We start from the raw sequence: 27,068 nt of genomic DNA, 5'->3' as shown, positions 1-27,068 counted from the left end.
TTTAAAACCTCAGTGACTCTGAGAAAATGCCAGAAGGGCTCATCTAGGACCTTTAACTGAGCCTTTTTCCGTATGATACTGGTGGGATCAATAAAATGGGGGATCATGACGCACCTCTCTAGTGTTTAGGGTTACAAGCATTCACTCAGTTGTTAGATGGAAAGCACTTTAAACGGTTCTGTTTTCCAACAGTCAGACAAGTACCCTGTGAGGAAAGTACTGCTCATTGTTCCTGTCTCACCGATAAGAAACAGAGGCACAGGGAGATAAAGTAGCTTTTACTGAAAGTCCTGCCGCTACTTTTGGGCTGACCCAGCCTTTAGACCTGGGGAATCCGGTTCCAGAGTCTCTCTGCTCTTCAGGGCTTTACCCAACTGCCTCCCAAATTTCCAGCAGAAATCTGCCTGCCTGCACCCCACCAGGTGCATCCTGCTCTGTTGTGTGTTTAGGGGCACAGCCGGCGTATTTGAGGAAAGTGGACGAGTGGCCTTCACCTCTCCAATGAAGGACAGAGCACATTTTTAAAGATCTTTTCTAAACCAGGAACTCAGAAATCCCAATTTAGAGTGTTCTTACCACCAAACAGTCCTCTTCCGTATAAAATTATTCGTCTCGTGTTGCTTTAAGGTTAAAAAGGAAAATATCAGAGCCCTAGATGGCCCAGAACTTTCTTTATCCCAGAGCAAGGGAAAAACCAAAGATTGTATCTGGGTTTTTGAGGAAACTGCTGATTAAAAATTTATGTATTTTATTTGATGTCTGTTGAGATTAGCGTCCTTTTATCTTTTGGTTTCATTTCATTAGTTTCTGGCTTTTTAAAGTTCAGTTTTTTTAGGTTACATGCTTCAAATCGACTTGCACTTTGTCTTGAAAAATACATTTCTCTAACATTGCTGATAGTACTGATACATCTGGTCAAATCAATAAAGAAAACCTTAGCTTTAGCAATGTAGTGGCCTCAAGCACATTGCTTTTTTTTAATTGCCAATAGGAGCTAACAGCTATGTGCAAGTAGCACTGTTCTAAACCCGCAAAAAAGTTATTTTTCTGCTCTATTTAATTCAAAACTTCCAAACTCGACATCCCTTTTAGGTAGGCCTTTATTTTGATTTCACTTGACCCCCACAGAGCTGCCTTGTATGGCCTTGCTGTGGCCTTGTATGGGAATTGCTCCAGCATCTGACAGAGTGCAGACTTCCTGATTTAAATGTGGAAGTTGGTCTTTAGTGTTATCAATGGTTTTGCTTAGAGGACCCAGAGACTAATTGAAAGGAAGTGCCCAATGGCAGCTTTCTGGTTTTTACCTTTACCATTTTAAAAGTTCATTTCTAAACAGCCAATGTGAAGAAGAAAACATTGATATTTATGTAGGGAGATCTTTGGGACAATACTATATCTTCTTTTGATCTATAGTGTTCGTATTTTAATCTTCAGTTATCTAATGACACTGGTGAGGGAGCTAGGAGCTAACGATGGCCCCCAAATGCTAGCAGCGAAGTATATCCAAAGCTAACGTTATAAGTAACACCAAGATGCACATTAAATTCTATCCAAACATACATCTCTCTCTTTGCTTCACTCATATATTATGTGTAGTGATATGAAATTGTCAGTATCGGACTGTTTTTGACCTATAAAAACAATTTCAGAGCGTTCAGTCTAATGGTTTATTTCAGGGCTCAGCACATTTTCTGTAAAGGTATAGGTAGTAAAATACTATAGGCTTGGCGGGCAGACAGTCTCTGTGGAAATTGCTAACTGCCATTGTACCTGGAGGCCCACAATAAACAATACGTAAATGAATGAATGTGGCTGTGTTCCAATAAAACTTTATTTATGGACATGGAAATGTGAATTTCATGTAAATTTCACATGTCACATAATATTCTTTTGATTTTTTTCCCCAACTACTTAGAAATGTAATAAACGTTCTCGGCTTGGGGGCCATACAAAACCAAGCAGTGGCCCGAATTTCACCCAAAAGCCACAGTTTGCCAACCCCTAGTTGGCTGCCACTGCCTTTGTAATTTCTGGTACCAAGCACTTTCTGTTCACTCTCCTGAAACCAATTTCATTATCTCCACCAGAGCTCCCCATCCCAAGCCTTGTTTCACCTTCTCATCTCCCTTCATCATTGGAGTACTGCGTTTGCTCACCCTGCCAGGGGACACCTGAGCAGCACCCTCTTTGCTCCTCTCTCTTCCACTACCCGTGTCCAGCAGGTCTTAACTAGGAATTCTCAGTTCTCTCACCTCCTCTGAAGCCTTCTGTTCGCTTCCATCCAGAGCCACTGCTTGATTCATGACCTCTTTGTCACCTGGACTGTTAGAAAAGTGACACTTTGGTGACACTCTTGTGTGACAAAAGTGACGCTCTTCACTTTTGTCATTTATCCTCTATAATCCATCCTCCATCAGGCCACTACTGTTATTTTCCTAAACAGTTTTTATCATATCAGACCCTTCTTTAAAGCATCTTAGATTCTTCCCATGGGTCATAGGCTCTATAGGATAAAGTTCCTATAGAGTTTCACGGTCTAGTTCTGACGTAGCTCCCTCGCCAAGCCTATACTTAAGTCACACCCACCCCTCTTTGTAAAGTTCACATCACTCTGTTTTCAGAGGTTATTCCTATGCCTGGAGGGTCTTGCCTTGCCTTTTCTCTGATTCTTGATTTCCTCCTTTATTCCATGAGGCTGAGCTCAGGTGCCACCTTAGCTGTGACACTTTCCGTGACTCTTCTTTTGCAGAATTGTCTCCTCCTCTGCATTTTCAGGTCTCTTGTGACATATATCTTGGGTATAGCATCAGTCGGAACAACTCAGTTATTTATAGGAAGGTGTCTCTACTGTGTAGATGACTATGGGCTCCCTGGGGGTAGAAGCCATGCCGTAGTCTTCTTGCTTTATCCCTCTTGGCTACACAATATTTTAAATAATTATTTCAATCAAGATGTACTACGTATCTAATAACTTTCTTGGTTTATTTATGAAGTCGCAGAGATCTGATTACAGGGTTGCAGAATCCAGTGCCTTTGGGGCCAGGCTGGTGACTTAATGGCAGAAGTGGACAGAGTGAGGTCTGGGGTGAGCTAGCGAGGAAATGCCCCATCTCTGCTCGTTGTTGCCCAAGAGTGTGACAGGTGTTGCTGAAGGTATTATTTTCCAAGAGAAATGGGAAAACTAAATTTTTAATATAAATATCCCAGTTTTTCTTTTAATTAATTAATGAATGGCTGCATTGGGTCTTCGTTGCTGCGTGCGGGCTTTCTCTAGTTGTGGCGAGTGGGGGCTACGCTTCGTTGCGGTGTGCGGGCTTCTCATTGTTGTGGCTTTGCTTGTGGAGCATGGGCTCTAGGCGTACAGGCTTCAGTAGTTGTGGTACGTGGGCTCCGTAGTTGTGGCACATGGGCTCAGTAGTTGTGGCTCACGTGCTCTAGAGCACAGTCTCGGTAGCTGTGGTGCACAGGCTTAGTTGCTCCATGGCATGTGGGATCTTCCCAGACCAGGGCTCGAACCCATGTCCCCTGCATTGGCAGGCGGACTCTTAACTACTGCACCACCAGGGAAGCCCCCGGTTTTTCAATATGGGCAACTACAAATTCACCTTCTAAAGAAATATCTTGTGGGCACAACTTTTAAAATACCAACCTGTCTGTCGGCTGGATGTGGCCCTTGAGACCCCAGTTAGTAGACCCCGATGGGTCACATCTCTTCATTAGCCACGGACAGGGCCTGGGAACCAGAGCGTGCAAGTCTGCGTGATGGGAGAAGGCCTTGCACGTGTGTGCTCTGTTCTCAGCCTGCGTTCATCCTGCCGTCTTGACACTCTGCCTCCTCCACCTGTTGGTGCTTAGCCATCTTCCAAGGTGTGAAAGCCAGACACCACAGAGAGTTCCATGGCTTTCCATCCTTTCTCCTCCCTGGTGACACCCGCCGGGCCGTTAACTGAATGGGCTGGGGTGACCTCCTGTTCCGCCTCCTCCCCGGAGGTGGCTGGGAGAACGTCCATCAGGAACATCCATTCTTTTTTTTTTTTTTGCGGTACGCGGGCCTCTCACTGTTGTGTCCTCTCCCGTTGCGGAGCACAGGCTCCGGACACGCAGGCTCAGCGGCCATGGCTCACGGGCCCAGCCGCTCCGCGGCACGTGGGATCCTCCTGGACCGGGGCACGAACCCATGTCCCCTGCATCCGCAGGCAGACTCTCAACCACTGCGCCACCAGGGAAGCCCAGGAACATCCATTCTTGATGGAGGTTCTGGCTGTTTTTGCTGACCGCTGTTAGCGAAGGCTTTTGTTCCTAGTCAGAGCCCTGGTTTTCTAGTACACCAAGAATGAGAGGTTATTAACGCCCTTGGAGCTAGGAATTAATTGTCCTTATGTTCCAGCCTGTCTGGGTGGTCAGTAACCACTTCAGAGAATCACATGAAACATTGCCTGTGGGGTAACCTAGAAAAGAGAATTTTAATAATTGATTGCTATATTTGGTCTCCCGTAAATGATCGATTTCCCACCCTTACCCCTACGGCCTTTTGCTGCCTGCTTCTCAATTGTATGTGAATCAGCAAGAACTCAGCTCACCTGATGGCCTTTCTAAAATGCTTGCTCCTTCTTACTCAGTGTGATTACTGGCTGTTTAGCGGTATTAACACTTCGTGTAAACTTTTTAGTCTAAACTGTCCAGGCTTTTATTTCCTTTAAAAACAAAGCAATAGGGTAATACCAAAAAAAAAAAAAAAAAAAGAGAGATCAACCAAATTCTCTCTTTGGTCTTTTTCTGTGGGTCTGGGACCTGAGCTTCTGAGACCAGGAGCCTGGGGAGAGATGGCCTCGTTGGGCAGATCTAGGTGGGAACCTAGAAGTAGCACGTTCCTAACGGTGTGGCGCTTTCCTGTGTACAGAACACTGTCGCATGGGTGGCTTGTGTGTTGCAACCACTTTGAGAAGAAGGCTCAGAAGAGCAGGTGGCCTTGCTCAAGGTCCGTGTTCAGGGAAGTGTCGTGCCGTGCCTCTTGTAGGCTCTGGATGTGACCCTGTGTCCTTGAGGCTGGCAGAGGGACACTGACAGAAAGAAGGGGGAAGAAGACGTTCCCCTCAAACTCACATAACTTGATAAAAGTCCTCTGGGCCCAACACAAGAGGCAGCTAGCTTGTGTTGGATATATTATTATTAAGTAATAATATTGAGTACTTACTGTGTACTGTTAAATACTCGTTATGCTAGGGCATTTAATTCTATCGGAAGTGACAGTTATCATCCGCATTTTAGAGACAGAAAGTAAACTTACTGTGCCCGAGAACAGACGGCAAGTTTGAACTTGGTCTACCTGACCATTGTCTCTGTTGGTTCTTCTGCTGAGTTGCCAGGGGGGAGGGGTTGGTAATGAATGACTTGACACTTGTGATGTGTGGGAATCTTTCCAAAACATTATCAACTGTGACTATCCTTTGTGGATTGACTGTCCTGTAAATCCTTTTGAAAATGTTTCCATTGTCAGTTCTCTGGACCAGTGGCTGTTGTGACAGGGGCTCACTACTTGAGAATAGTTACGCGTCTGAATTTAGTGATAGGAACCTGCTCTGTGTGTTATATTATCAGGTGAATGTCCTTAAGGTCAAGGTTCTGAGCAGATGAGAAGGCAGGTAACTTGATAATTTAACAGTTGCCATTAAAACCAGGATTTTTCTGCTGAAATTCAGGTGGAGTTGATTTTTTAAAGATTTGTGACTAGAATATTTTACAAACAGAAAGAAGGAAAACAGGTTTCCAAAGTGTGTGATAGTGGCACAGAATGAATCACTTGCTCTTTTTAAATAGGGTCTTCTACTGCTACAAATCTCATGGTCACATTCATGCCTGGTGTTCAGGTCATAGCTTCCAGTTGTATCTGATACACACATAGGATTTTGGACTTCCAAAACCTTAAAATTCTGTATTTACCTGTTTTTACAAGGGGGGAAAAATCTAGGTGTTTTGTCAAGTTGAGGGTAGGCTGGTAGGTTAACACAGTCCATAATTGAATTTAACTTTGTCACGTGTCTCTCTCCTAGGGCAAACATATCCCGATCTTCTAAGGGAAGAAAGAACTGGATGTAAACTTTCCATATTGAAGACATAGTAGTTAACCTTCCCTTTCGTCGTCTCACAATTCTCCCACTTGAATTTTAACCCTAACTTAAGAATTTCCCAGTTCTTTAATTTAGGTGACTAATATCCCCTCTCCCGAACACATATATTTTAGCAACTCCCAGAATTTAATCTGAGAAGTACTACTAAGAAACTGAGGTTTGCAGAAGTTAAGCAACTTGACCAAACACTGCTGTCCAGTAGTTGTGACTTTAAAAAGAGGAGAACAGTAGTGGCCAACTCGTAGAGTCCACAGAGGATTACATGAGTTAATTACTACATGTAAAATGCTAACAACAGTCCCTGGCACATAATTAGTTCTCAACAAGTGTAAGATACTGTTATTACCCTACATCTAGGAAGTAGCAGAGTTGATTTCTGTCTGGTTTCATTCATTGTTTCAGCAGATGTTTGTTGAACACCTGCTGTGTGCTAAGTTCTGGGGAGATAGCCCATGTCTTAACCATTGTGCTTTATTACTTCCAGTTTAATTTCAAGGAAGATGTTCTCCTCCTTTGTAGGAAATTGGAAAATAATGACACCAAAGAGATGATGATTTGTGGTCCACCAACGGTTTTGTCTTTAAGTCTTCAAAATAAGCATCATGGGTGGGTATTGCTTAAAGAAAGGACATCTTGAAGTCATTCCTGTTGATCTCAAGATAGTGCTGACTTTTTGCTGGAGCCTATGATAAGAAGGGAATGATAGAGTTGCTCACATAAAAAAAAAATTGAACCTATTGACAGAATGATGCTTCTGAACTCAGAAAACAGTTTTTCTCAGTTTACTTTTAGAGGAATTGGAGGTTTTATTTATATTTAGTAAACAAAGCATTTGCCTTTGAAGAACAAAATGAAATATTTAAGTTGATAGAGGTCAAGCTTTTTATTTGTTTGTTTTTTGCGGTATGCGGGCCTCTCACCGCTGTGGCCTCTCCCGTTGCGGAGCACAGGCTCCGGACGCGCAGCCTCAGCGGCCATGGCTCACGGGCCCAGCTGTTCCGCGGCATGTGGGATCTTCCCGGACTGGGGCACGAACCTGTGTACCCTGCATCGGCAGGCGGACTCCCAACCACTGCGCCACCAGGGAAGCCCCAGGTCAAGCTTTTTAAAGCCAAAATAAATTGAGAAGAATCAGGTCTTTCTACTAAAGCTGTACAGAGTCAGGAATTTGAAATAATATGAAATATTGGATAGCAGTTGTGTGTTTTAAAAAGGCAATGGCTTTCATTAAAATGACTATCATCTGGGTAATAATCAGATATCTGACCAAACAGGCTTCCAGGGCTGGGGCTGCTGTCTTCCCTCTAGGTTGACGTTTCTGACTTTGTGATATTTCGTCAGTGTCATTCACAAGCTGTATTCGCTTGAAATGGCAAAGGAAGTGTACCCTTGATTGTTCTTCACGGTTCCCTGGCTTTGATGAGTCATTGCTGGACAGCCTTCTCAACCAAGTGCCCATAAGAATAGACACACAATAGAAAAATTAAACAACTGAGAGCTGAAGCAGAAAGAGCTGGGACTGTGCTGTATTTAGCTGTGTGACCTTGTGTAAGCCACAGTATTCCTGGGCCCTGGGTTTCTCATGCATACAATAAAGATTCTAGGGTCTCTTGCTGAAGTTAGGTCAACTTTGGAATTTAATATCCCCCAAGAGAGATAGGAGATATACAGCACATTCAAGGGACAGTGATTCGTGATTTATGTAATTATCGTAGCTTTGTTGACTGTTGGAAAATAGCAGTGGCAGATGAGTCAACCTGGCATGCAGCTTTCGGAGATCAGTGATGCTTTTTTTTGTTAAAGTTATGCTTTAGTCAGGTTTTTTTTTTGGGTCCCAATGGTCAGGGTGATGACAAGTTCCAGAAATAGAAGCTCCGATCTTGTTCAGAGGACGGTACGGAAGGGACGGTTGTCACGAACTTGTTTTCCTAGCCGAGCCTCCACTTTGGCTTTCCCTAGGGAAGATGTTAGTGGGTGACCACGGGGGTGTAACATCACCATCCAGCGAACCATCCGCCCCAAACGTGTTGCTTGGAAGTCACTATCAGTGACAGAGAAGAGGCAGGTGGTATTTTAAATCTCCTTCCTCTGCCGGGTTTGATTCTCCAAAAATCCATGTGAAAGGGAAACTCCAGACAAATGCATGTTCTGTATTAGGAGCTCCAGCTGCAAACACCTGGACTAAATGTGGGCTCCTCTAGAGACAGGCAGGTCTGAACCATCCATCCTTCATCCTTCCTCTGGGTGCCTTCTCCAGTAGCTAGAGAAGCAGGGAGAGAATCCCCTTTCTCTCAGGCACGGACCTGAGCTTGCCTAATCTGCTTATTCCGTGCTTCCCCACACAGTCCAGCTGGTCCTCCCACCGACTGATGCAAATCCCCGTGTATAATAGGAAGAGGTTGGGCTGGGGGTCAAAGGAGGCCTCACTCTGAATCCCAGCAGCGCTCCTTCCTGGCTGTGGAACTTGGGATAACTTAGCTTGGGCAGCAAGCATAGTGGTATTAATGGTCTTATGCAGGTAGTGTGTGTCTTCATCGTGTCGTCAAGAATTGCACTGTATTCTTTTTTAATTTTTTTTTTATTGGAGTACAGTTGCTTTACAGTGATGTTAGTTTCTGCTGTATAGCAAAGTGAATCAGCTATATGTATACATCTGTCCCCTCTTTTTTGGATTTCCTTCCCATTTAGGTCACCACAGAGCATTGAGTAGAGTTCCCTGTGCTCTACAGTAGGTTCTCAGCATTGTATTCTTAAACCTTGTGAAAACGCCTCCTCCTTAGAGGAGAGAGTGAAGGTGGGGCCGAAAACTAGACCTTGACCTTTTCCTCCCTTCATCCCTGAGAGGGTGTGGAGGCAGATTTGACCTCACAGAGATCAGCAGGGACCCCTGCCTCCTACGAGGGACCCCCACCATGAGGACAATGGTCTTCATATTCTGTAAGCAACAATCTACTTTAAAAAAAAAAAAGAATCTTACACAAAACTGTCGTGTGTAAAATGAGTTAAAGACTTCCATTTATAAAAATATGGTTAAGTTGAAATTTATAATAAACTCAGGAAGAATGATAAAGCAGTTTCAGTGAACAGAAATTTGAAATAGCGGAGATAGTAGATGACTTTTATGATCTTTTTCCTATTACATATAGATAAGTAATTGCAAAATTTTTTTTTTTTATTTCTTTTTGGCTGCATTGGGTCTTTGTTGCTGAGCGCGGGCTTTCTCTAGTTGTGGCGAGCGAGGGCTACTCTCTGATGCGGTGCGCAGGTTTCTCATTGCGGTGGCTTCTCTTGTTGCGGAGCACAGGCTCTAGGCACGTGGACTTAAGTAGTTGTGACACACGGGCTCAGTAGTTGTGGTGCACGGGCCTATCTGCTCCGCGGCATTTGGGATCCTCCCAGACCAGGGCTTGAACCCGCGTCCCCGGCATTGGCAGGCAGATTCTTAACCACTGCGCCACCAGGGAAATCCCTCAAATGGTATTTTTTTAAACAGATCTTCTTCCAATCAAGTGATACTGGTCAAAGAGAAAAGATAGAAGGATTATAATGCCAAAGCTGCCCAAAATATATAGACTAGCATGTATTTGTTCACATGTAACAGATGGGAATCAACTTTTAAATTATTGCAGTTTTTTCCAAAATGCTTATACATTTAAAAAATAAATTTAAAGTAAATGTTAAAACATCTGAAACACCTCCATAGAATCCCAAGGTTTGGTAGAAGACTGTTCAAAACACACTCCCTGAAGTCTTACAGCACTCAGATCTCAGTTTGCTCTGTTTCCTGTTTGATTGTAGCGTGTATACAGTTTTTAGTACTGAAAGCAATTTGATATAAAAAATGGTGACATTTGAATAAGGTCTGCAGTCTGGTTGACAGCGCTGGATCAGTGTCAGTTGCTTGTTTTGATGTTGTACTTGAGTGATATAAAATGTTGCTTTTGGGGGAAGTTGGGTGAAGGGTACATGAGATTCTCTATACTATTTTTGCAGTTTACTCTGAGTTTATAATTATTTCAGAATTTAAAACTCTTTATAAAAAGTCATTTGAAAATGATCATCTTCTAATTAATTGTTAGGAGGGAGTACAACAAGACTGAGTGGTGTATATACCACACTTTTAAAGTGGTTTTCCATCTGTCTTACCTTATTTTGAAAAAAAAAGCATCTTTCTTTCCTTGCCACTGAGTCTGTATCCTCCACACTCACTCTGTCACCTACTGTGACACTGTTGAAATTTTGGGAAAAAAACACAGTCAATGGCACATCAAGGAGAGCTCTCTTTCAGGAAAACTAATTTAGCTGCCACTGAACTAATAAGAAAATGGTACCGAAACCCAGGAGTTCATTCTGCGGTCACCTGATACAGAAGAAGGTCTATGAATGATGTAGCATGTTTTTCTGAGGCATTCCTGTGCTCAAAACATTAGTAATTAGGCCAAAGAATATCGACATGCCATGAGATCATAGGGCCACACGTACAAATCAGCATGCCCTATAGTCTGTTGTGATGATGCAACGTGAGGAGTGTTATTCTACATGAGAAAAGATAAAGGAGTGAAGATAATTTTAAAAGAATAAACCTTTGATCCGTTCACTTCTCCGTGTGTAAAGTAAAAGTGGTCATGGCAGTCATGAAATACAGTTCTCTGTTCTCTTGGATTTTACAGTGTGCTGTAAATGACTGCCTTGTTCTTTGATAAGATTGATGGTGGTTTTGCTCTATCACTTGGAGAAATGCAACGGAATTCCCTGAGCCAGCCATCTGTCTTCAATGTAATTGGCAAAAAGAGTGATTGTCTCGAGTGTTTTGACTGGAAGTGGATTGGTGGGGTTGATCCCGTCTATCAGACGCCTGCGAAGGTGAGCTGACCTCAGCATATTGCTTTAGCACATGTTTTAACATATGCTGGTAGAATTACATTAAAAAAAAAAATCCATTTACTCCACCAAGCCTGTAAGGTCCTGTGCATTAAGTAGGGCGTTCGTTTTGTGCCAGTTGTGAAGCCTGTCTGGGCTGACCTGAGGGACTGGGCTCTCAGCTCTCCAGACATCACTCTGTCTGACCGGCTTTTCTGGCTTCTCCTCCAGGGTTATCAACGCCGGGAAGAGCACACACAATGAAGACCAAGCCAGCTGTGAGGTGCTCACCGTGAAGAAGAAAGCAGGGGCCATTACCTCAACCCCAAACAGGAACTCAGCTAAGAGACGGTCCTCACTTCCCAACGGGGAGGGGCTGCAGCTGAAGGAGAACTCGGTAAGACCCTCCTTCATCCCCTGTTCTCGGGTGAGAGGAACATGCACGCTGTGGCCCCGTTGTGGGATGTTCGTAATGGAAGAGGGAAAAGCCATGTCCCCAGGGTTAGTGGAGTGGCAGGTCTGTGCTCAGGGTATCACACCGTCACAGCGAAGGTGACACATGGAGTTAGGAAGAGCTGGTGTTGAATTCCCTGGCGGTGCAGTGGTTAGAACTCTGAGCTTCCACTGCTGGGGGCTCGGGTTCCATCCTGGGTTGGGGAGCTAGGATCCCGCAAGCCGAGCAGCACGGCCAAAGTAAACAAACAAACAAATAAATGGAGCAGGTGGTGTTTAGGTTCTAAACCTTTAAAGTAAAGAAAACGCCCATATCATATATGAGTTTTGCTGCAAGAATTAGTATATATGTTTGGTGGTTTTTAAGAAGCTACTTCAAGGTTTTTGTGAAGGAGATAGTCCCTGGAAGTCTCTCAGAAGCAGTGGGAGGAACTCTAGCCATCGGCTTGCAGCCCTGCTATGCACGACTCTGCCCCTCTCCTCCCCTTGCCTGCCCCTTAGAGTTGCCCAGTTGGAGCCTTGCTTGAATGTCTTCCAAATTAATGTTTGTTTCAACTGGCCCAAAGCCCTTGCATCCTATGGGGCAGCCCTGCAGACCGGATGCCCTATTGACAAACCACAGAGCGTTTCTCCTCTTTCCAATTTCTGGAGAACAAAGCAGACATCCTCGGAAAGTTCTGAAGAAGCTCTCAGAAAAGTATAGGGAACAATCAGTACTCTGTCCATCGGCAGATTTAGTCCTACAGAAAAGAGACATTAAATGGGGTGACCCCAATGTGACTGTTTATTCTGATGGTCTTAGGATGTTTTGTATGTAAATTTCTATAGGATTGTAAAGGATCTAGGAATCTCTTCTTAGTCTAAGTGATAGTGTCTTGTTGCATTTACGCTTAGGGAATAAGAGTACTGATTTATTTTGGTAGCATTAGTTCAACTTAGGGTTAGAAAACACAGTGACCTGTGGAGATTCATCAGCTGTGCTTGCTTTCAAGGCTGAAGGAAGCACTGATTAGGCCTCTCCCAAAAAGCGAGAGTCAGGGACCCAGATGGGCAGGACAAAATAATACTGGTTAGGTGCATGGTCTCCGGAGTAAGACGTTTCAGAACAGTCCATTGCTTACAGCTGTTGAATTTGGGGATAGTTATTTATTCTCTGAGCCTCACCCTTTCTCTTCTCTAAAAAGGAAGGATAATAATGGTAACTACCAAATATGGTGGAAGAGGCTAGTTGCAAGTAAGAAATCCAACAGTCCATGTAAAGTCTTGAGCCAGTGTCATCATTAATAAATCCTTGATCAATGCTAGTGATTATTATCCTAAAGTCAGTTCTACTTCTGTAATCCTCTGCGGATAACGCCCACTGGGTTTTCATTCATTTGTAAACTGGAGATCACACAATGTCTTTCGTACCTTCTTGATGGACTTATTTTGAGGATTGAGTTTTTATGGAAAAGGGCTCAGGAAATGTGAGACATTAGTGATAATTGGGTATGGGTGCCAGTGACTTAATGTTGCTCTTTCCCCTGGCAGGTCTCCTCTGCCACTGGATATAAAGGGATTTCTGTAAAACTAAGTCAGTGTTGACATTTGGCTGAAGGCCTGTGGGTGATGGCGTTTTCCCTTGTTGCTAAGTTCCTCCTAGAAGTGGAACCAGGAGTAACTTTTTACCTTTCTTTCCTTAAGAACAGTGAAACCAGTGCATGAGCCCTTTAGGATGGAGCCGGGGGCCTCCTTTGTGATGGCTCTGAACCTCTGCGGGGTCCATGAGCCACTAGGAGGCAGCAAGGACATGCCATGCAGAGCCGGCACCTCTCCCCCTGCATTCCTGCTTTGGCCACAGCAGCTTCACTTCTACCTGCCTTATATATTAGGCTACTTATTAGAGTTTAAGGCAAGCGCTGTGCCGCCTTTTTCCTTTTAATTGTGGGAAATTATACATAAAATGAAAGTTACCATTTTAACCATTTTTAAGTGTATGGTGCAGTGGTATCAAATACATTCATACTGTTGTGTAACCATCAGTATCATACATCTGCTGAACCTTTTCATCTTCCCAAACTGCAACTCTGTACCCATTAAACACTAACTACTCCTTCCTTCTCTCCCCCTTCCCCTCCCCGTGCCCCGTCCCTGGCAACTACCATTCTATTTCCTGTCCCAGTGAATTTGACTGCTCTAGGGGCCTCCTATAAGTGGAATCATATAATATTTGTCTTTTTGTAGTTGGCATATATCACTTACCGTAATGTCTTCAAAGATTATCCATGTTGTAGAATGCGTCATAATCTTATTCCTTTTTAAGGCTGAATAATAAATATTCTGTTGTGTGCGTACATACCATTTTGTTTATCCATTCATCCGTCGATGGACACTTGCTTTCATTGTCTATTGTGAATATTACCACTATGAACATGGGTGTTTGAATACCTGTCTGAGTCCCTGCTTTCGATTCTTTTGAATATACACCCAGAGTGGAATTGTTGGGTGATAACGGTAATTCTGTTCAATATTTTGAGGAACCACCATGCTGTCTTGCACAACAGCTGCACCATTTTACATTCCCGCCAGCAGTACACAAGGGTTCCAATTTCCGCACGTTTTTGCCAACACTTGTTAATTTCTGTTTTTCTAAAATAATAGCCGCCCTAATGAGTGTGAAGTGGTACCTCATTGTAGGTATGTATTTCCCACGATTAGCGATGTTGAACATCTTTTCATGTGCTTCTTATTGGCCAGATATATCTTCTTTAAAGAAATGTCTGTTCAGGTCCTTTGCCCATTTTAAAATCAGGTTGTCTGTTTCGTTGTTGTTGTTTGTGCTGCTTTCTAAAAGCTGGAAAAGCATAACCTAGGGTGCCAGGTGACTCACCGAGTGCGAGCTGTGTTCCAGGAATTGGATGTTGAGGATTCAGCAGGGAATAAAACAGACAACCATCCCTCCCTACAGGGAGCTTGCGTTCTTTGACAGCGACAAACAAAATAGATAGCATGGCAGATAAACACTACGGAGAAAAACGAAGTAGGGAAGCAGTAATAATAGGAAGTGTGAAGCTCAGGGTGGTTAAAGGAGGTGTCAGACTGTAACACGGGGGCAAAGACCTGAAAGGGCAGCTGTTGGGAGGAAGAACATTCTGACATCCTAGGCAACTGTGAGAACCCTGAGGCAGGAACAGGCTTGCAGTTTCTCAAAGGATCTGCCAGGAAGCCCATGCGTCTGGAGCAGACATAGGAAAGCCTGGGTTGCAGGTGACATTGTCAGAAAGGTTATAGAGAGTGAGACAAAGTGGCAGGACCTCAAGGCCGTTATCGGGACTTTGGCTGCTACGCTGAATGAACAGTTTGCTAGCAGAGGTCACTGGATATACTGCTTAAAAGAGGCCGGTGATTTTTGCCATCTAAAGACATCCCTTAACTCAGATATGGTGACACTGAGGAAAGGGCAGTGACAGCATAGGGCCCAGGGCAAGAAAACACCCGCAGGAGACAAGTAAGGTGGTCCCCCCTTTCCCCCTGTGATTCTCTTCCTTCACCCAGCAAGTGTGTGCTGAGCTCTGAGTCTGCACGCTGGGCCTTGGGGCTGAGGAGATGAACTCAGTACAGTTCCCACCCCCTCGAGCAGAGTTGGGGAGGGGAGGAAGGGTCGATAAGCAGCAGTACTACAGTGGAGTGAGTTTTAGGAGAAACAGAAAAAGTCCAGGTTGTGTGGACGCTCAGATTGGCCCCTGGTGGTTTGGGGAACAGTGGAGGGGATAGGCTGGGTCAGGTGAGGGAGGGCTCCCTGGAGAAGTGACATTTGAGCTGTCGGAATTAACCAAGCAAATAAGAGAAAGGGGAGCTCCTGACAGAGGGAACGTGCAAATGCGGAGACAGGCTGGCGTGAGAGTGCCTGGGGCATGTCTTCCCACGTTTGGGAGCACGTGTAGTCACTTGGAGGGGAATGAGGCAGGAACAGCAAGCAGGTGTCACACGTGAGGGCCACTGAATGCCCTAATAAGCTGGAATTGTAACTAGTGACTTTAGACAAAGGCATAACGGACTCACGACAGTGGGGAGGCTGACTTGGAAGACGAGGGGAGCACACCTAGAGGCTGGGACACCTAGGAGTCTGGCTCGTGCAGAAATCTGGGTGAGAAATGATGAAAGCTCGAAATAAGGCAGTGATTAGAGCAAGGGGCAGGCTCGGAAGAGATGATGTGAGAGGTACTGTTGAGGTGACCAGGTGACCAACCATGTGGGGCAGGGGAGAGTGGGAGATGCCAGGTTTCAGCCACTGGGTGCTGGTCCTTGAAAGTGGACCCCTGGGGCAGGCACAGGTTCAAGGTGAGGAGATGGGCGGAAATGGCGACTTGAGTTTTGAGGATGCTAACTTTGCAGGGGGGAGTGTTTTGTAGGAAGTTAGAGCTGAGGGATTGGAGCTCAGAGCAAGTCTAGGTGGGGCTTAGAATTCAGGAGTTACAAGCCCAAACGAATTCCAAGAAGAGAGGGGAGTTGTCAGAAGCAGAAGTAGCAATGCTGCGGGCCACAGAGAGGCCAAGAAAGGTAAGGATGAAAAAGTGGCAAATACTATTATAAGCAAGAAATGCAGCAACGGGATAAATCATGGCATCATTATTTCATTTGCAAATAGAGAGTTGACAGGCATGAAGGATGGTGAAAGGAAGATGTATGGACTCTCTCCAGAATACATGTGATGAATTTCTCCCTCCTTTTCGACCTCTTCATCCCCAACAAACTTTGTACAGTCAAAATAAATATTTCCACAAGACTTCTTTGACGTATAATATCACCTTCATCTTACTTGGAGATTGAAGAAAGCCTAAAGTTTCCTGTAAGATCACATTAGATTCACCATGAAAAGAGGAATTATCACAGGAATATTTTTATATGTTAGAAACATGGGAGGGACTTCCCTGGCGGTCCAGTGGTTAAGACTCCGCACTTCCGCTGCAGGGGGCGCAGGTTCGATCCCTGGTAGGGGAACCAAGATCCCACTTGCCACGCAGCATGACCAAAAAAAAAAGAAAGAAAGAAAGATCAGTGATGTGCAAGGAATTCAATTAAGCAGGAGCCTAACTTTGTGTTTGATAACGTAGGTAGTTGGGTAGCAGTGAGATGATTATTTATCACTACAGATAATTATTGATTGGTATAAAGATTATAACACAACTTTAAATTTTTCTAAGCTTTTTATTTTATATTGGAGTACAGTTGGTTAGCAGTGTTGTGTTAGTTTCAGGTGTACAGCAAAGTGATTCAGTGATACATATACATGTGTCTATTCTTTTTCAAATTCTTTTCCCGTTGAGGTTGTTACAGAATATTGAGCAGCGTTCCTTATGCTCTACAGTAGGTCCTTGTTGGTTAACCATTTTAAATATAGCAGTATGTACCTGTCAGCTTTAAGCCACCCGTCATGCCAACTTACAGAGAATTATTTTATCCTATTAGTACAAGTAATTGTGTAGCCAAAGGAGTCAAATTAATCCTCCTGTTTTAAAACAAACTTAAAAAAGATTTTGGTGGATAAAATAACATGCACTCTGTTCTGCTTCTCGTAGCTTCCACGAGGCATTTGCCGAAGGAGCGTTGTTTCCTGTATTTGGGTGAGCTCTTGACAGCAGCGCCTTCTTATAAGAAAGAAAATACAAATTAATTTCAGATTCCATCTACATATAGAGGAAACTCTCAGGAACAGAAGAAGCCATGTTCGAGAGAAGTCATAAAACTTAAAAGGAAAACAAAGAGAAGAGTTCCAGGGTGTTCTGTGCTATAGTTTTTTAGCCTGAAGAAACGCAGTGGGATATGGTGAATTACTGATTGTATTCTCCCTTAAAAAATACTCGGCAATGGAGTATTTTTAATTAATTTAACTCGTTTCTTCTTTTTAATTTAGAGTTTAGTGATATAATTAGTGAAATAAAGAAAGAAACATTTCTCTTTCGAGGAATAAGGAAGAGAAGTTTTGAGACCTCTGGGTATGGAGTGGCTATGAAGGAGAGAAGGATGTTTTCTGTGACAAGTTGGGGGTGGACTTTTCCTGTGCCGGCATCACATTGGGTAGTTGGTGTCCGAAGAACCTTTAGCCCACAGTCAGGCAGGTAGGAAATTGATACTCCGTGGCAATGTGCAATCCTCTCAACATTCCTACACGTCTGATTATTTGTTTGGGGACATAGGGTGTATAGCTAGGAAAGAAGAGAATCTAGAATGCCAGCGTTTCTGAAAGACATTGTCATAGAATCGTCCCTTAGGGAAAATGCTGTAAGCTTGTTGAGGGCAACACCTTCTCCCCCAGCATCCTCCTGCCTTCCTCCTACTGAAGCCTTTTCAGTTCACCTGATCATGACTTGTGGGAACTAATCACCATTACTAGGTTTTCTTTCCTTTAATTTGAAAGGTGTTAAGAAGTCTATTTATTGTACTGATTGCCACCCCAAGTGAAACAGCTTTTCCAAGAGCTTTTGTTTTTCAGTTCCCAGGTACCTAGTCATTCTAGGAATGGGATAATAAGAGGACCATAGTATATCGCTTCTCTGGGGAGGGAGAAAGAGAGTTCACTCTTAAGGGCATCTTATAACCTTGGTATTAAGATGATCTTATGTAAGATGTGTGGGTGGGAGATAGGGCACTGTGGCAATAACCAGGACATTATCCGCCCACGTCTGACTCCCTGTTTTGAAAGAGATTATTTCTGGCTTAAGACGAATCTTGTGGACACACGCATTCTAAGTCTTATTCCCTTCAGAGCCCCCTTATGTTGTTACAGTCAAAACAAATCAAAGTATGTGGTTTCAGTATCTGTTAGTTCAGTGTCTAATTACAATAACAGGAGATGGCTGTGTCCACATCACTGCCAAGTTCATCAGCAGGGAAGAGGAAAGCTGATTATCTTTCTCAGCGGAGGATAGGGCAGCACTGTGGGAATTCCAGGCAAATAGGATCAAACTGGGGTGGGGAGAGGTAAAAAGGAAATGAGAAGGGGCTATTTCAACTCTCTGGAGTGAAGAGTTGCTGTTCTTTTTATCTGTTTTCTGTAAGAAGGAGTCAGTCACCCGCCTCCCCCCTCTCCCCCCCGCCACCGCCAGAACATTAAATGAAGGTTTCTCGTGGTTCCATGGTGGCATCCCTTCTGGGGCATTTGGCCACGTTTGGCTGTCTGCTTCCTGCAGCGACGTCAGCTATAAAAATAGGAGCGGCCTTTTATTTCTCTCATTGTGTTTATTACTCTAAATTTTCCCTCTCAACTAAGGTCTTTGTTCTGAGCATGTCAAGAAAAACATAACCTTTCCATTTACCTACTTAGATTTTTTTGAAGCAGGCATGCAGTGGTTTCTCTCAAAACTCTTATCTCTTGGTTCCAGGGATCAGAACTCTTGCCAGTGATTAAGAAGAATGACTTTACACCTAGGAATTGTTCAGGCTGATGTCAGTTAGAATAACTTTACAGTTCCCTCCTCGGTGGGTGTTGATTCGCTCTGAAGACCAGGTTTGACCAAGATGTACGTAGCTGCTGAGAATGCAACTCAAACTTGGTTCCTCAGTAGATTCTCCCACTGTGGCAAATCTTAAGGCTAAAGGAAAATAAATGGCGCTGAGATGGAAATTTCTCCTTGTTTCACTTGTAATCTGATTTCCCCAGAGCTTCAGGTGGGAAGAACATTGGCAAGAGCAGTAAGCTCTTGAGATTTTCTTTTCTTCTTCTTCTTATTTTTTTAAAACCCAATATTCGACATTCATGTGCCAGACACAGCACTGCTCTTAATGCTTTGCCAATATTAATTCCTTTAACCTCATAATACATAAGTATGGACTATTCTTATCTTTATTCTACCAGTGAGGAAACCGAGGCACAGAACTGGAAAGTGTGGAGCTTGGGTTCAACACAGGCAGTCTGGCCTCCGAGCCTATACACACTGGTAACATGCTGCCTCTTTATCCTTTAGCAGCTGGGAAATATGGCAGGAAAATCTCCTTGGAAAAGTATGAAATGAAGGAAGAACAACTCCTAATGTTGAGATGTATAATTTCAATATAATTTGATGCTAAAATTTTCCTCATTCCCATTAGGATTTCTGTTTTGAATTAGGAGTTATTTAGCAGTCTCCCCTGTCGACTCAGAAACTGGATAACAGCTCTGACCGATTCAGGTGAAGAACACAATGGAAATGAAATTGTTCATCGTCTTATTGTCCTTACAGGCCATTTTTTTCTTGCTAAATTATTGAAGACCATTGTTTGCCTGAAACCATGGCAAGTAGGAAAAGCCTTCTGATTGAACAATAATGAGTGCCTTGAGTTTGAATCCCAGCTCTGCCACTCACTAGACATTACCTTGTGAAAGTTAGATGACCTCTCGATGCCTCAGTTTCCTTATCTGCTAATTGGGGGTAATAGTTCCTACTTCATAAGATTATTAGAATTAAATGAGTTAAACATATGAAAAGTGGGACTTCCCTGGTGGCGCAGTGGTTAAGAATCCGCCTGCCAATGCAGGGGACATGGGTTTGAGCCCTGGTCCGGGAAGATCCCACATGCCGTGGAGCAACTAAACCTGTGCACCACAACTACTGAGCCTGCGCTCTAGAGCCCACGTGCCACAACTGCTGAAGCCTGCGTGCCAAGAGCCTGTGCCCTGCAACAAGAGAAGCCACTGCAATGAGAAGCCCACGCACCGCAACAGAAAGTAGCCCCCGCTCGCTGCAACTAGAGAAAGCCTGTGCACAGCAACGAAGACCCAACAGCAGCCAAAATAAATAAATTAATTAATTTTAAAAATTATGAAAAATGCTTAGAATAGTGTTTGGCATGTAGTAAATGCTCAATTAATATTATCTGTTGTTATTCTAACAGTGGGGTTTGCAGCTGCATTTCAATATTATTTCGCATTACTTGTGTTTCTACCGTAAACTAATTTAAGGAGAAGCTTTTGAGGTATAGAATAATAGTTTGAGAACATTCCTGAGCTAATTTTTGAGTCTAGAATAAACCATAACACAAGTTAGCCAAAATGATCTTTAGCCACCTTTATACTTCCCGTCTCTCAGAAATTTTTATTTAATAGTGTTTTTACATATGGAACTAAATTGCCATTTGAAAACAAAAACCAAACATACTTATCCTACATCTTATTGTCTCATGAAGTGGAAGAATCGAACCGAAGAAATCTGCGTTTAGTGTTATCAGATCCTGAGAAGGAAGCAGTGCTCTTTTACATATATGAGAATAAGAGATCTTTCTCATTAGGGAACAAAATATTGGAATAATTTAGTCAGAGAAGTATGTTAAGAACAAACTAACTATGCGGTATGGGCATGATTCCAAGTGGACAGCAGTAGAATGTGGGCCCAAGGAAGGACTTGTCACGAAGTTTCTCCACATCTCAGCTTCATCATCAGCTAATTTATTCTTCTGCCTCATACTGTGTTGCTGTGAGATCACATGAACTGGTGGTTGAAAGCTCTGTGGATGAAATGCCTAAAAACAGATACTCTAATTCTGCATCGTCATCCTTGCTGTGATACCTTGAAGCCTGGCCAGAAACTTGGTGGAAATCAAGTCATATAGTAGCTTATGGTGGGGATCAGAGGAGGATGTCCGCTCTCTGTTTCCCCAGTGGAAAATAAGTAATCCCTCTTCTTGGGCAAGAAAGGAGGCAGGCAAGTGCCTACCATGTTCATACTGAGCCTTTTGTAAAATTGACCAAAGGATTTAACTCAAAGTGGGATTTCCACATTTGTGATATTCCTTTCATGCTGTCCTCAGGTTATCTGAATACCTGGTAGGTTGGGACAGGGAGTGGAAGTTGAGGGTAAAATTAGCGGTGAACCTGTGTCTTCAGGGAAGGCAACCAGGAGGATGACACCACTTTTTCCTGTAAGACAGCTGTTTCTAGAGTAGCCATCTCCAATCCATCAGTTAAAGACCTTTTTTTTTTTGAGTATATACCCTTAATATATGTGTTCATTTATTGATATATAGCTATACTACTGACCATCCATCTAGTATACATTTAACAATTATAAACACATGTTAAGGATTTAAAATATAATATAAAGACAATAAAGATGAAAAGGCAATTTTTTAAAATATAACAGCTAACAGTTACATGGTGTTGATTATATGCCAGCCATTGTTCTCTGTGTTTTTCATGCAGTGACCCCTTTACTGCCTTGCTAAGAGCAGAGACTTCTTGTTTCCATTAGCTTCTATCTCAAGGCACAATTCATCATTAACAATAGCAAGTATAATTCCATATATCAGCTGTCTCCTTGAGCACATCAGATACTTCTGGCTAGAATGGTTATTACTATTTGTTAGATATGACTAGTTGTCATTGCTTGGAGTGGGAAGTACCAGGTGTGACATGTTCTTTTTTGCTTATGTTTTCTATCAGCAATTTCTTTGCAGGGATTCTTAGAAACCTGTGCTCTATTTTGTGAGGGATAATTGAGTTAAAAACTTCATAATATAATGTGCAAGACCACTCCGTTGGGAGCACATGTACCCAGGAATAGGTCGCAATAAGCCAGAGCTAATAGAAGCGCCAGGGCACCCGTGCTCCATCATGTCCTGGAGACTTACCGACCCCGTGAGGGCGCCAGTGTCAGCCTGTATGAGAAATACTAGCTAAGGTTAATTTTCTTCTTCCACATTAAGTGAAACCATATGAAAGAATTTCTAATTCTAACGTTCTCCTGTTACATGCCGACTGAGCGTTTTAAGCTCCCCCTCGACTTTGCGTGCTCTCTTGTGGAAAGTGCTCATCTGGAAGGGAGAGCGGTGAAGCGGGCTTGCAAACTGAGCGCTTGTGTGGTGGGTATGAGATGCAAAGCCTGGTTTCTTTGAGCTGGTACCAGTGCGTCAAACCTCATTCTCTGGTATTCTTTGTGTTTCCTACCTTACATCTCAACACTTCTGTCCGGCTCCACAGGGAACATTGGAGGTTTTCTCTAGAATCTCCGCTTCTTTGTCAGCATGCTGGAAGAGGGGCAGCCTCATTGTCTGCTGCATGGCTCACGAAGGCTGTTTTGCCTGTGGGTCCCCCAGAGCTGAGGGGCATGTGATGTGGCTCCTGTTTCAATAGGGCTAAAACCGAGGCTACGGCTTTTCGACGTCCTTGCTTAGCTGTGCTGGAATTACAACTGAAGCTGCATGGACACAAGCTGCTTGCCTTCAGACTTATTTTAGCTTGTTCGGTGGATACCTTTCTGTTTGGTGCAATCTTCTTTAAAGGCCCGAGGAACCCTCCCCAGTTAAAACTTACTAAGTTCTGGTATAATATATGATCATGAAAATGGGAAAAAGAAAATAAGCAATATGATTAAAAAGCAGTTTCTAGAACTTCAGAGAAAGGAGGATATAACATGGAGCCTACTTTAGTGAAATCCTAAAAGAGAAACTATGAACTTTAAACTACCAATTTGTTACCTTCTGGAATATTCCTTAGTCTTATTGCAGATGTATTCCCGAAAAGGGGTGGGAATGTATATGTATTATAAATTACGTAGAAGGCTATCTTTTTTTTTGTAAAGGAAATAACTTAGAATGCAACTGGAAAACTTTTTTTTTTAAATTTTTATTTATTTATTTATTTTTATTTTTGGCTGCCTTGGGTCTTTGTTGCTGTGCGTGGGCTCGTCTCTAGTTGCAGCCAGCAGGGGCTACTCTTCGTTGAGGTTCCCGGGCTTCTCATTGGGTGGCTTCTCTTGTTGTAGAGCACAGGCTCTAGGCACGCGGGCTTCAGTAGTTGTGGCACGTGGGCTCAGTAGTTGTGGCTCGTAGGCTCCAGAGCGCAGGCTCAGTAGTTGAGGCTCATGGGCTCTAGAGCACAGGCTCAGTAGTTGTGGCACACGGGCTTAGTTGCTCCGCGGCATGTGGGATCTTCCCGGACCAGGGCTCGAACCCATGTCCCCTGCACTGGCAGGTGGATTCTTAACCACTGCGCCACCAGGGAAGTCCCAAAATTCTTATTTCTTAAACTGCTGTATTGTTTTGAAAAAACAAATACGAATGAAAAAATACATTTTCTCCCTTCCTTTTTTTGTATATTTAGTAGTTATTGAGCTTTTAGTAGTTACTGAGTAATTCTATACCAGGGACGCCCTGGAATACCATAGTGAATGAGACACATGTGAGTGTCCAAGTAGGCCGATACAGACACGTCCGGCAATTCCACACCAGTGGGATAAACACTGTTGTAGGGGATGTACAGGGGCTGAGGTGGTCCAGGCAGGCTTGGTGAGGAGGTGATGCTTCCACTGAAAACTGAAGGATACTCAGTTCTCCAAGCAGAGGGCCAAAAATGAAGGCAGAAGGAAAACATGACACTTACAGGCTTACAGGTGAGGCAGAGTTAGAAGAGAGAGGACGAGAGCATCCCCGACCACTGACAAGGAGCAAGAGAGGAGCAGCAGCTAGATCATGCAGAGCCCCTGAGCCCATGTCAGCATCTGGAAGACGGAAAAGGACTTTAAGAGCAGTAGGGGGTGATTGAAGGTTCTATGCCATGACGGAATACAGGTGTATTTGCAATGAAATTGCAGATTTGCGATGCTTTAAAAGCACTGTGTTCGTGTAACTTGGGATTTGTCAGTCCTCTCTGGTAGATCCCCAGCTGCCTTATTCCCAGCTCAGACCCCTGACGTCAGTGTAGTCCCTCGATGCTGGTGTGACATTGAGGAGGTGCTCATTCCTCAAGTTTCTCAGATCTGACTTTATGCGTCAAACCGTGCACTCTTATCTGAAAGCAGCTGATGGCGCTGTTTCGAGTAAAGAAGAGGGTGAGGGAGAATCGGGCCCTCGTATCCGTTTCGGAATAAATGTATGGCACGTCCTGTTTGATCATGATACTTTCAAAAGTGGACCTGAATTCTCTGTTAATGTCTCGGTCCCATTTCAAACACCATACAGCTCACTCCAACCTCATATTTTTCCTTGAAATGTCTCATGAAGTCCTCTCTCCTGGCCCAGTGGTACTACCCTGACCGAGGCCCTCTTTGCCTCAGGACAGACCTCTGTGAGCCCCTTAAATTCTGGTGCTTCCTTTTCGCGGTGCACCTGCAGAACGTGTCGGCATCAGTGCTCCCTCAGCCCGGCTCTCAGCACTTTCAGGGGTGGAGGTACCTCATTACTCCTCATGCCCCAAGGCAGCAAACTGGGGCTCCTGGTCTGCCTTACTGGACTCCAGAACCTCACCCTGACCTGAACCTAACCCTCAAGGTCGGCCTTAATCAGGTCACTGTCCACATGGGCCTCCATATATATATATATTTCTCTTTTCACCTACATTGCCTATTAGTTTCTCCCTTTTCGCAGAATATTCTTTCTTTCAATCCACCATTGCCCAAGCACGTGGACAGACAGTCACAGACAACATGATGAATGCTGCAGTCAGGGTGGGCACAGGGGGCAGTGGGAGCTTCCAGGAGGAGGTGACAGTTAAGGTGATTACTAAAAGACAGGTAGAAAAAAAAAAACAACAACCAAACAAACAGAAAAAACGGTAGGGCTTCCCTGGTGGCGCAGTGGTTGAGAGTCCTCCTACCGATGCAGGGGACACGGGTTCGTGCCCCGGTCCGGGAAGATCCCACATGCCGCGGAGCGGCTGCGCCCGTGAGCTATGGCCACTGGGCCTGCGCATCCGGAGCCTGTTGCTCCGCAACGGGAGAGGCCACAACAGTGGGAGGCCCGCGTACCGCAAAAAAACAAACAAACAAAAAATAAATAAAATAAAAGGTTGGGGGGGAGGTGGACCGGGAGCGGTAGTCGTGGTTTGCTGTGAGCTGCAAGCATTGTAGTTTTGCATGGGTGGGATTTGGGGTAAGAGATGGAATGTGGAGAGAGAACTAGAGCCTGCAAACCCGGGCTCATAGCCTTGAGTCAGCTTGCAGGGCAGGTGGTTAGGCTGGTAAAAGACAGTGATCAGATTTTGTGTTTTTTGAAACACTCAGGTTCCAGAGTGTAGAAGTGGATTCGTGAGCCAGGTGTCCATCAGGGCAAGCCTTCCCTCCAGGGCTGGGCGGAGCGTGGGGGTGTTAGAGCATGGACTCTGATCCCAGCTGCATCGCTTAAGAGATGGTAACCTGGAGTGGTTACCCTCTCCGTCCCTCATTTTCCTCCTGTAAAATGGGGCTAGTAACCACACCTCATAGGGTGGTTATTCATAGGATCGTAGTAAGGATTAAATGAGCGAATATTTGTAAAGCATTTAGAATATCGCCTGTCAACTGATGGGAAGGGGGCTCTAGGCCCGTAACTGGCTGTGTCTGTGCCTTGTGGTCTTTTAGACTCTAATAGCTGAGCTGGCATCTGAGTGTGTGGGGAGAGCCGGCTTTGTCGTTATTTCCCCACGTAGTATATCACTCACTTGAAGTTCCTGCCACAGGAGGACAGTGAAGATTTTGAAATCTCTTGATGGGCTTGGTTTTATCTAGTTCAAAGGCTTTCAAAATTTTATTTTAAACTGTCGAATTCTTTTATCCACAATCTTTTGCAAAACCTTGATGTTCATAACTGATGAAACTGTGCTGCTCTGGTTGGAATAATAGTCATAGGGACTCATCACTTCAACAGCCACTAACCTTCCTCTTTCCTAAGGTACCTATTTAGAACTAAGGAACACGGTTTGGATACCACTGGTCTGATCAGTTTAGGGAAATGTAAGTGACTCATCCGAGGTCATACAGTGAACCCATGGCAGATTTGGGACTAGAATGTAGGTCTCCTGATGGCTTAGCAGCCCCCTTTCCTTTAGACCAGGGGTTCTCAACTGTGACTGCTCGTTAGAACCCCCTGGGAAGCGTTAAAGAAGACGAATGGTGGGGTGCCACCTTCAGAGACACGGCTTTTAATGGGTCTGGGCTTGGCCCCTGCATCAACCTGTGCTGGATTTTTTCAGCCTACACTTGATTTGTGGAAAGCAACTTTCTTTGTGGAAAACATTATGTCTTACAAGTTTTAGCTGTGAAAATTATTAATTGCATTTAAAAAATTTGCTGTACCAGACTTTATAGCCCCGTGCAGAGGTGTTCTCAAAAGGAGAATGTTGAGCCCTTCTGAGCCCCACGTCAGAAGTCCCTCAACCAAGCTGCCTCGTGACTGTTTAAAAATTCCCCAGATATTTTGTCAGCTGGTGGTGGTTTCGGTAGCTGCAGAATGCTCTGCGTTGGTGAAGGAAATGGCTGGATTACTTGTCAGAAATATTACAGAGTTGCTTTTTTTTAAATGTAGCATTCCACGGCAGTGTGGCTCGTTATTTCACGGGGCTTGATCTTCTTTGATTCAAATCGTGACTCTGGAAACATGATAAAGTTTGGTGTCACAGAATCTGTGCCCAGACACTGACATGACTGCTGCTATCCCGTCTCTCACCTGCCCCTGCTGCTGCTTCCTCACAGGTGTTTGCTGGGTTTTAATTTAATCAGGTATAGAAGGACTGTGTGCATAGGCTTCACTCAGGTGGCCTTGGGTCCTTTGGGGAATTGGATGTGATGAGCAAGGAATCCTTTCCTTTTGCCCCTTTCCCCTATTTGTGGGGATGTAATATGGCAGTATGTACTTTACTAACGCAGCAAGTAACAGGAGCTAGCAGTGGGGTTGGCAATCCTTGCAAAGCAGTGATGAGCATAA

The 27,068-nt window shown here is 44.1% G+C and overlaps 1 protein-coding gene across 2 annotated transcripts in view; it reads left to right on the top strand.

Annotated features, from left to right (window-relative positions):
- The window catches only part of PPM1H (protein phosphatase, Mg2+/Mn2+ dependent 1H), a 262,221-nt gene that overhangs the window by 82,539 nt on the left and 152,614 nt on the right, over positions 1–27,068 (top strand). For both annotated transcript variants that reach the window (XR_003432865.1, XM_027106890.1), the window contains exon 2: positions 11,220–11,385. Coding sequence is in view for 1 of the 2 variants with exons in the window: in XM_027106890.1 (XP_026962691.1) it covers positions 11,220–11,385 (166 nt within the window). In the remaining variant the exon portion in view is untranslated. The remainder of the gene's footprint in view (positions 1–11,219; positions 11,386–27,068) is intronic.

This window comes from Aethalodelphis obliquidens, unplaced genomic scaffold (genome assembly GCF_003676395.1).
Source record: "Aethalodelphis obliquidens isolate GAN/ISIS:26980383/991018 unplaced genomic scaffold, ASM367639v1 scaffold8, whole genome shotgun sequence".
In the NCBI taxonomy this organism is placed as follows: domain Eukaryota; kingdom Metazoa; phylum Chordata; class Mammalia; order Artiodactyla; family Delphinidae; genus Aethalodelphis; species Aethalodelphis obliquidens.
This window is presented reverse-complemented; position numbering and strand designations above follow the sequence as displayed.